Here is a 10,940-nt window from a genome sequence, read left to right on the forward strand (position 1 = left end):
ATATGAATTTTTATCAATTTCTTCTTCGGGGAAATGATACTATTTGTATCCAATTTAATATTTGCCCATTGAAGATTGATAAATGGATGTGACATTACATCACTGAAATGTTCGTTTATTCCAATTTTTGCTTAATAATATAATTGGAGTTTTAATTGTTATGCACTAACACTATCATCCAATTGTATAGTTATATGAATTTGGATGATCATTTACGTAGTTAATTTAAAATCAAAACATAATGAATGTATAATATTAAAATCAAATTTTACTTATATTTAATGCAAAACTGTTTTTCGTAGTTAATAACATAATGCAAAACTGTTTTACACACGTATCAAAATTAGATTTTACTTATATTTAATGAATGTTAATTTAATTTTGATACACTATTTGTAATTGGATGACATTGTATAATATTTAGTTACTGCTGCTGCTGTTTTTGATTAGGAAACTAGAAATTCCAGTAGAGGGATTGGTGGAAGAATTTGAATCAGGATGGAACCCGGATGAGGGAGACTACTGCAAAAAATTAGTAGAATTTTGCAGTACCAAGACTCTATGTCAAAAACTGTGCCAGGATGGCATACAGGAAAAGATCAACGATGGCTCATTTAGCAGGTTGACCTATGATATGATGCTTGCTTGGGAGAGACCTAGATACTATGATGAAGACGGCACGGTATACATATCAGGACTAAATTTACAGTTATTTGAATCGGGGTTAATTTATACTATACTAAGTTTTGAAACATGAATGCATTTTATTCAAATCAGGACTTTGGTGAATATGTCAATTTGAATATTTGATGATGATATCTTGAAGATTACCTTGCATCTTAGTTTTCTTTATGAAAAACAATATCGAATGCTGAAATTCAATCTTAGTTTCTCTAACTTGACAAAATTTGCCTATTGGTGGAATTTACTTGGCATTGATCTTTCTTTCATCACATGCATGAAGACATAAGTTATTTTCTATTAGTTCCATTACTTCGCATCTCAAAGGAAGTACTTTACTGGAGAAATCAAAATTTCCCCTTTTCGAACTTATGGCTGCAAAGCATTCGTGCTGGTTTGAGATGATAAGTTATAGCTTCATCTTCAATATTGATCAAAGAGTCTTTCTAAAACATTTAAAATTGAAGTTCTGATGAGCCTTTGGCATTTAGTTTTGTTCCTAAATATTTTGTAATGTAGAGAAATATGAATATATGATGAATGAAATTTTGCATGGTAATCAAAGTAAGCTTGATTAAAAAAATGGTCCGAACAAAGATACGGTCTGGCTTGATCTCAATTTCAGCTTTGTCCCCTATTATATATATGAGATGTGAACTATAGTTTTGCTTTTTGTCATCCCCTGTAATTTAATCAGATTAGAGGATAATGTTAGCCTTTTGAGGTTTTCAGGAATCTGTAGCAAAGGAGCACGAAGAAAGGATAGCTCGAAAAGCCACTCAAGAACAGGAAGATATCCCTCTTTTTTATTCAGACATCATGCCTCTACTTGTAAGAGTGTTTCCTTCTCATTTTTCATGGTACTACAGAACATAGATGGTTTTTACTTCCTTTCTTTGTTGTTTCAATTGTGAGGTTCAATTCCAGCCATGAGAAGCTCGTCTTCTTGATGCAATTGTCAGTTGAAAATTCTGTTTAGAACATGGACCAGATTTGTTTAGTACATAGGAACATTTATGATTATAGGTTTCTGATTGTACTTGATGCATTTTCTTTTCCAGGTTACTAATGAGGCCAGTGTCGGAGAAGATGCATTTGTGTGGATGGGATCACAATTTCCATTAGTAGCAGATGTTGCAAATGGAAGGTTTACTTTTGAAACTCTAACAGCACCAACAGGCCTCCGACTACACCATCCGGCATATGATATATTCTTAAAAAATATGGACAAGTAGGTGACTACCTTGGTATATATAGTATATGAACATTTGGCATAGAAGTTTCTAGTGGACATATAAATGATTTGATAGTTGTAGTCTATTGATTTGTAAAGATATTTGGAGTTTTGAAAACATACTTATTGTCTGTGATTCCCGATTCCTCAGGTGCATACAGCATTTGCAGAATCAGACAAAGCCAAATGGTGTGGAACTGGCCGATGACGAATACATATTACATGTCGAAGGAACAGCAAGCTCCCAGAGAGTCGTTCGCCACATTGGGACGACAAGTTGGCCTGGTCTGCAGTTTGGTTTATCTGACTATTCCTTCCAATATTAAAATGGAAATCTTAGTAAATTAATCCGTTCATGTTGCTTTGATTTTAATTGCCAGGTAGGCTTACACTGACCAACTATGCTCTTTACTTCGAAGCCTCGGGAATAATAAATTACGAAGATGCTATAAAAATGGACCTCTCCAAGGATGTCGAGCAGTGTGTAAAACCAGCTGCCACAGGTCCCTGGGGAGCTCAACTTTTCGACAAGGCCATAATCTATGAATCATCTGATTCGTAAGTGCATCAACATAATCCTTTGGAGATATTCTTGTTGAAAAGGAAAATGCTTACATATTAAGTATGAGACATTGTCATCTGGCATCTTGTCCACCTTTGGATGGGTTGCGAGTCGGCATAGTGTGTCGAAGTTGATATGTACACATAACTAATCTTCACTTATGTCATTGATATGAAGAAATTTCTTCTGAATTTTCTAGATCAGAGGAGATTGTACTAGAGTTTCCAGAACTCACAAGTTCCACGAGGCGCGAACATTGGCTAGCACTGATAAGGGAAATAATGTTTCTCCACCAGTTTTTATCGAAGTACAATATCAATGGTCCAATCCAAGCATGGGAGATTCATGCAAGGACAATATTGGGAATCATAAGGCTTCATGCAGCCAGAGAAATGCTAAGAATATCACCACCTGTCCCAACGAAGTTCCTAATATTCTCCTTATACAACGAGCTGCCAAAGGGAGATTATGTTCTCGAAGAATTCGCAGATAGCCTCAAGAAGGTCAATAGCGGACACTCGTGTAGCGCAAGCTCAATCCTTAGAATTATGAACATGTATAGGTCCATACCTTCTGATGAAATAGTAGAGAAGCCAATTCAAGAAGTTGAAAGTAGCACGAGTGCTTTAGAAGATAGTCCTTCCTTGAAGACAGCTATCAAACAATCAAGGGAGGAAGAAAAGGAAGTTCTCATCGCGAAAGCTACCACTGAAGAATTAAAGGATGATGGTGTCATCGACAGCATTATGGTTCTTACAGTAAGCATCCTCAACTATCCATATATGTTTTGTAGTTGAAAGCATTGTTTACTCTGATTTAATTTTATTTTATAGGAACTATTAAAACCACTCAAACATGTAGTCCCATGGGTTCAAGGAATCTTCGCTTGGGAAAGGCCAATAAATACTGTTGCTGTTCTTGTTCTATCTCTCATAATCACTTATATGTAAGTTCTCTTACCCTTTGTTCTTCACTCTTATGCATCTTTGCTTGTATACCCTTCAAACTGTTGGGTACTTAAATATTTTCGTTCACCATGTGAAAATACTAGGACAGTGTGTCGATAGTTTTGACATATTTGACTAAAGTGCTTAACATAACCCATGTCCACATCTTAGCTATCATCTTCACGTGAAGATGGCACCTTTTTCTTTTGGCATACAAGAAAGGATTTAACATGATGTAGACCTTGCAGGGAGTGGGTTGGTAAGGCAATCGCATGTTTCTTGATATGGGTGATAGTAAAGATGCTTGAGGCAAGAAAAAACAGGATATGCGAGAAGCGCAAAGAGATAGTAATAAGTAGAACAAGTATGGCTTCGGATCAGTCCACGGTGGAGAGCATTGTCTCAGCCCAGCATGGATTGTATACTGTTCATGAGATCATGCAGATAGCTAATATAGCAATGCTAAAGATATGGTCAATACTTATTTACAAGGCAGATAAGGTACTTCCTTCCTTCAATATTTTTTGGCTTTTTAATATTTGTACCAAAACTTTTTGGTTATAGATAAATTGTGTATGGGCGTATTTGTTGGTTCTAGTAAATAGTACCGAGTGCTTGTTCTTATTGGCAGCATGCAAATGTAGTGATGGTGGCAATGAGTGGTTTGGCATTCTTACTGGCAGTGATTCCATTTAAGTACTTCCTAATGGGAATCATTCTGCAAACCTTTGCCACATCGTTGAAGAGAGTTAAGTCGCCGCCGCCACCATCATCGTCTCCTGGAACAGGGAACAGACGCTTAAGGGAATGGTGGGACTCAATTCCAATTGTTCCTGTTCGTGTAGTAGACAATGCTCTTGATGAATAGGTCCTTTTCGCTTTAGTAGCTTACAAGATTGTATATATTATGAGTTGTAATATAATACATGTAATAAAAACTTGGTCAAAGGTACAATAGAGTATTTACGTTGGCATAATACATGGAATATAGCATACAGAAACATGACAATATAATGCATGGAACTTACATATATATCAAGGAAGTTACACTGCAGAGTTCAATATGCATTTCTTGTGTTATAGTGTTTCAAATTCTAGTCTATATAAGAGAATAATGGAAGACTAGAGCTTAGAGGGTTTTGTTATTGCTTGTTTTTTATAAATATATATTATTTAATTTATTTTTAATATATATTTTATATTTATATTTATATTTTATATTATTGTTGTTTAATTTATTTAGTGTATATTTTTTATTTTATATAAGTGATTAATTTAGTAATTAATTTTTTATGTATATGATTGATTTTTTGCGTGTATTTTGTCTAATTATAAATATTAGACCCTGTAATGGTTTGGATTCCATTCTAGCAAAGTTTGGGTATTAGTGTGTAGTTGCATTGTTTACCTCAACATCCAAAATTAAGATCCTCAATTATTGTCAGAAAAGTCCGCTGCAGGTGCCATTAATAAATGTAGGAAATGGAACTCAGATAATAATAAGCAATCTCAGACTCTTCCCAGAGCAGGGGTAGATTCAAATCTTACCTGAGGGGTGAGATGTTTAAAATAATAAAATCTCAATTTCTAAGAAAATATTTTCTCAGTCAAGAGAAATTTTATTTTATTAGTCACTTAAACAAGAGTCCATAAAAAGAAAAAAGAGTGTTAGGACAGTAAATTTTGTAATTTGTAGTCATTAATTAGTTATTATTAATATTTTTAATGGTATGAAATTACATTTAATAGTATAAGATTACTTATTTTTCTTTTATTGGTTAAGTGTTGATCAAATTTTAATACAATTGCTGCTCCATAGACTTACTCAAAAGGAAATGCACTCTGAGCCTACATCTTCTTAATTTAAGAAAAAAAATCACCATTCAACTATATAATATAGGGAGTGATAAAAATGCCATTTTCATATGAGGAAGTATAAGGAGTCAATTGAATATTTATATAATGTGTACAATAGGGATATAGGGATGTTCGATTCAATAGGATATCAGATGTTTATTATCCTTGATATCCGGATGGTTATTCTGGATAGTATGGATGTATTATATTTGAGAAATTAGTAATATTTTACTCTGGATGTTCATTTTTTAATTCATATTGGGCCAAATAAATAGTCTATTGTACACATTATACAAATAATCTATTGAATTTCTAGCGGAATTCTTTTCATATTAATAATATTACTCTCTTCATGACAATCTTCCTTTGAAAACATCTCCTATTCTTATTTTTTAAATAATAATAATAATAATAATAATAATAATAATAATAATAATAAATGATTAAAAATTTGAAAACAAACAAAACTCAAAACTAGGGGTGCACATGGGCCGGGTGAAGCCGGGTTTGATAGGACCCAGACCCGACCCGAAATATACACCGGGTCTATTTATTAGACCCGAACCCGATCATAGACCCGATGAAATCAATACACTTTCGGGCCACAATTATACCGGGTGAAAACCGGGTGAAAACCGGGCCGTTAACATTACATTACGTTGATACCTTCTTGTAAGCTAGCATGTAAAAATATCCAAATTTTCAAGACTCCAACCATTATTTAACATGGTAAAATTCACTTAAAAAAATATAACAAGAATCAACCCTTTTTTAAAATTAAAGCATAACCACAATCAATACTAAAGCAAAACCACAATAAATAATAATATTGTCTAATAATATCAAATATTTAAATCAATACAAATAACACAATATTATGCATTAGTCTAAAGTCTTATTCATTCTAAACATAAAACATTAATTTATAGTCTTATAATGACTAATAACACAAAATATTAAGGTTTACAATACTTAAATTCTACATAAAAATAATCATGATCCATCACTAATAACACAAAATATAAATTATGTATGATGACCGGGCCACCGGGCCGACTTTGGGTGACCCGAGCTATGGCCCGGACCCGACCCGAAATAATGACCGGGTCTATTTTTGAGACCCTAACCCAACTCTAAACCCGATGAAATCACACCAAATTAGCCCCTAAAGTATTCGTGCCCGGGTCGGGCCTTCGGGCTGGGCCGGGTCTGTGCACCCCTACTCAAAACTATATATTTCCTTTTTTTCTTCCCAATAAAATCACTTTACATAATGTCATTTGTATAATGCATTCAGTGTTTCTTTTTTTTTGGTTTAAGCAAAATTAAATAGTTTACAGATCCGACCACAAAATAAACAAAACCGTAAAAGCTATTATAGAAAGTAACAACAATATAATATTACTACAAACCAAAACTAACAAAAATAAACAAGTTCGGGAAAATAATAACTTGAACAAAATTTACGGTTCATCCTTAAACGCTCCTTGCTAAGTATGGAGTGCTGCACACCTTGTGAATTCGTTAAATCTAAACTCTTCATTTATTATATTTTATTTGAATGGTTTGGATTTAAAAAGGTAACCTGTTAATCAGGTTAATTATTTTTTTTACAAATTTTAGATTTTTTTGGCAAGTCTCAGATTTTGGGATGAAGTTCAAAATAAAAAATTAGTATATAAATATTAAAAACAATATGTCTGTACAAAAAAAGTTATTGGACTTTATAATTAAAATAAATAATACATAAAAATAAGTTAAAAATTCATGTACTAAATCCAAAAAAAAAGATATATTAGAATCTTAAAAAAAATAATATTAAATATATATTATGTATATAATATTAAATTTTAAATAAATTTTGTTTTGTGTGAAATAAAATATAATATTAAATATAAACACAATGATAAAAAAAATTTGTATTATATATATATAATATTAAAATTTAAATAAATTTTGTTTTATGTGAAATAAAATTATAATATTAAATATAAATATAATGATAAAAAATTTTGTATTATATATATATATATACAATTTTATTTTGTGTGAAACAAAATTAAAACATTAAATATGAATAGAATGATAAAAGATTTAGTACTATATAAATTTAATTAAAAAAATATTTATACAAGATAAAAAGCAAACAAACATATAATAATTTTATTTTGTGCGAAAAAAAATTCATATAAAAAAAATATTTATATAATTTTTTATTCACAATTTTTTATTGAAATATGTTATTTTACTATATTTATAATATATTATTTGAGATAATTATATTATTTTAGTTAATATATATTATTTAAAAAATATTTAAAATTTATCATTTTGTATTAAGAATATTATTAAAAATATATTATTATTTTTTCTTAAATAACATTTTCTTTTCTTTGGTTTAAATACGATGACAACAAAATTTTTTGTGTAATTGTTTCTACTCAATAAATATTATATTCATTTATTTTTATATTGCATGTAAAATAAATAATTAATGTTTAAAAAAGTTAATAAAGGAAAGAAGTATTTTTTTTATCAATTCTTAGGTGAATATAAAGAGATTATGTCATTTGAACTATAATTCGTTGGCAAAAAAAGAAATACTCTTAATTATATATTAAATAGAATAATTATTTATTAGGCTCATTTTTATATAAATAAAAATTTTTCTTAGTTTTATATCTGTAATATTTTATACCAATTAGCTTCAGAATTTAATTATTTTTTGAATAAATTAATAAAAAATAATACAAATAATTGTTTAAATATAATTGTATTTTAATTTTTCATTTTATTATGTACACGTTGAGGTTAATTTGAAATAAAAGATAATGGACTTATTGTAACTGTCATGTATTTTGTGCTTTGACTGCGTCGTCATCTGAGAATCATGCGCCTTCATGGAAGTACCTGCCAGCAAACAAAACAATGAAAATATTTGAAGACATCACATCGATAATAATAGAGTAACAGAGGAGTTAATTTTTTTGTTAGTGTTGGTTTGTTTGTTCACCCCATGACAAAAAAAAAAAAAATAACAATAATAAATAAATTAAATTTACTTGATAACTTTTGATAGTAGGTTAATTTTTAAGGAGTGCTACATTCTCTACTTTATCTGGAGTGCACTAGCTTTCGCCAAAATTCACACGCTAATATTGTAAGTAGAATTTGATTATAATATAACTTTCTCCCAAACAAAAATTTTTTTGAAATGATTAGTTTGAAGATATTATTTTTGTGTTTGAAAACTAAATTTTAACAATTATTTATTTATGTATACAATAAAAAAATTATTAGAAAAATATATAGTTTTGATTTTTGTTGATTCTCAAATTTTTTAATCAATAACAATAGTTATTATTATTGTTGTTGCTGTTGCTTTGCATATATTTAAAGAAGGAAATAAAAAATTGAGTGTAATTTTGGCAAGAGATAAGAAAATATAATTAAAATTAAGAGAAAGTATCATTATATTTATTTTTTTGTTTTAAAATATCAAATCAATAAAAGCTTAAAAATCTAAGAGCTCTTATGCATATTTGTACGTGCCTTTTTATCCTTAATTATTTATCTAGAAAATAGACTTATATATGTTATATCATAACTTCTGAAGGTAATTTTGCTTTGCTTGAATTTTGATTTCGCCCTCAACATTTTGTGTCAATTAAGTTTGTATCAATATTTTAATTTGGAGAATACATATGTCTTCTCAAAAAATTCGACCAAGAGACTTAATGATAGATGCTCGACACAGTGAAATAAAAATAATTAAATTGTATTAACTATGGAAAAGTTTACAAACAAAAAATGTTTCAAAAACTGAGAGAAATAGATTACGTTCTGATTTGAAATGAAATTTAAAACTGAAACGCTGGAAAATAAATGAATTGAAGAGTAAAAACTGAAAAAGAAAACAATAATGAAATGAAGAACAACGAAAACGAAGATAAATTAAATTGCTTCCACCATTCAGAGCCATATGCACTTCATGATTTTTCAATGTGACATAGGGGTTCTTCAGAGAGTTTTAATGTCATGGTGAATAGTAAAATAAAAGTCTCCATTTGACCTTCAGATCCCCTATTTATAAATGGGTTTCTTAGTTCAAAATAGTTTTTTTAAGTGATCAAGTATGACCATCCACATTCTCGAACAGTTCTTTCTATCTTGGGAATTGATTACTTCCTTGGATATTAAACTCTTTTAAGTCCACGTTCTTAGAAATGGTTTGGTTTTGTTTTTTAAGGGTTAAATACTTTTTTCGTTCCTAAAGTATAGAGTGAAAATTAAATTCGTCTCGAACCTTTTTTTTATTATTAAAATTATCTCCAATGTTCAGAAATGCTTTAAAATCGTCCTACCCTCCATTAAACAAAATTTTTGGACAATTTTGTCCTTTTAGTTGTTACTAGTAGTTGAGCTTTTAATGAATAAACTATATTTATTTATTTATTTATTTATTTATTTTCATAACTGGTTGGACAGGGTTGGGATTAAATCAGACTCTCACCCCCCAACCAGCAGCTTCTAGGGTTCGCGAAGGTGGGTGGAGCCATGGCTACCGAGAGCTTACGGTCATCTTAGAGTCGGTCGTCTGCACAGAAGAGGGAGCTTCTTTGTGGACACGATAAGAGACTCGTGCTAAGAATTTTTGGAACGAAGAACAACCCTGGGCGACGATTTTGGGGCTATGTCTACTATGAGGTTCGTTTTTTAATTTTTTTTCGTGAATGATGGCAATGTTTTGTTTGTTCTGGGTAGTTACTCTGGTGAGTTGTTGTAGATTAAAGAAGAGTGTGAGTTCTTCCGATGGACAGACCCAGAAGCAGAGACTGAAGATCCGCAGGTTGCAAGGATAAAGAAGAAAGTTGCGGCCCTGAAAGCAAAAGTGAGGGACATTGAGTGGAAGTTCAAGGTTGCTGCAGTGTTGGACACGGTTGGATGGGTTGGTTTATTTCTCTTCTGGTCGCAGATTTGGTTGAATCAGAGGCAGGGGCTACCTTGTGTGATGACACTGCAGTATGCTTGATGAAATTAGGGGATAATAAAGGGTTTTTTTTGCTGTGTTTGAGTGAATATGAGTTTTGTAAATTGAGTTGTATTGCGATGTGTTTGAATGAATCCGTAAATGGACAGAGTGTGTGTTAATGATTTTGGTTTAGGGTGTTGGTGATGAATGATGTGAGTGAACTGTTGTCCTTGTAATTTGACAAAAAATTGGAAAGAAAAATATATCTGTTAGCTTGGAATTGATAACGAAAAGTTGTGTTAATCAATTTTATGTATATGAACTGACATTAAATAGAACCATCAATTCCATTATATGGACCCTGAGCAAAATATTGTCTAGTTAAAGGAAAACAACAATAAAAGATGGATACCTATGAATCCAGAAACCTAGAGCAACTTTGTTCCTATTTATCCCAACCCTATATGACTGACCACAAGTATGCTTAAGGTTCATCGACCTAAGCTGCCAACTCTCTTCCTCACTCATTTTTGCTGCATATAACCAAAACGAACAACTCGGCTGACAAACAGCCCTCACTCTAACCAAGTCAAGCTTGGCATACCTAAGTCCCCTTCTTGTTTGCACTGCATACGCTGTTACAATGTCTTTGAATTTCTCCCTTGAAGCATATACAGTTCCAACCTC

The 10,940-nt window shown here is 31.0% G+C and overlaps 1 protein-coding gene across 1 annotated transcript; it reads left to right on the forward strand.

Moving 5' to 3' along the window:
* The first annotated feature begins 2,369 nt into the window (after positions 1-2,369).
* On the forward strand, positions 2,370-4,159 carry LOC130934452 (uncharacterized). Its single transcript, XM_057864020.1, has 5 exons — positions 2,370-2,473; positions 2,677-3,235; positions 3,311-3,423; positions 3,673-3,925; positions 4,108-4,159. The coding sequence occupies exons 1-5, from the start codon at positions 2,370-2,372 to the stop codon at positions 4,108-4,110; spliced, it is 1,032 nt and encodes a 343-aa protein (XP_057720003.1). The 3' UTR covers positions 4,111-4,159.
* Positions 4,160-10,940: the final 6,781 nt, after the last annotated feature.

Source organism: Arachis stenosperma, chromosome 6 (genome assembly GCF_014773155.1).
Source record: "Arachis stenosperma cultivar V10309 chromosome 6, arast.V10309.gnm1.PFL2, whole genome shotgun sequence".
Classification (NCBI taxonomy): Eukaryota; Viridiplantae; Streptophyta; class Magnoliopsida; order Fabales; family Fabaceae; genus Arachis; species Arachis stenosperma.

Bases quoted from the DNA above. Each gene is read 5' to 3' on its own strand.
- LOC130934452 (XM_057864020.1), top strand. From the start codon at position 2,370: ATGGACCTCTCCAAGGATGTCGAGCAGTGTGTAAAACCAGCTGCCACA. The intron at 2,474-2,676 runs GTAAGTGCATCA...TGAATTTTCTAG, and splicing joins ATCTATGAATCATCTGATTC to ATCAGAGGAGATTGTACTAG. The intron at 3,424-3,672 runs GTAAGTTCTCTT...TAGACCTTGCAG, and splicing joins TCTCTCATAATCACTTATAT to GGAGTGGGTTGGTAAGGCAA.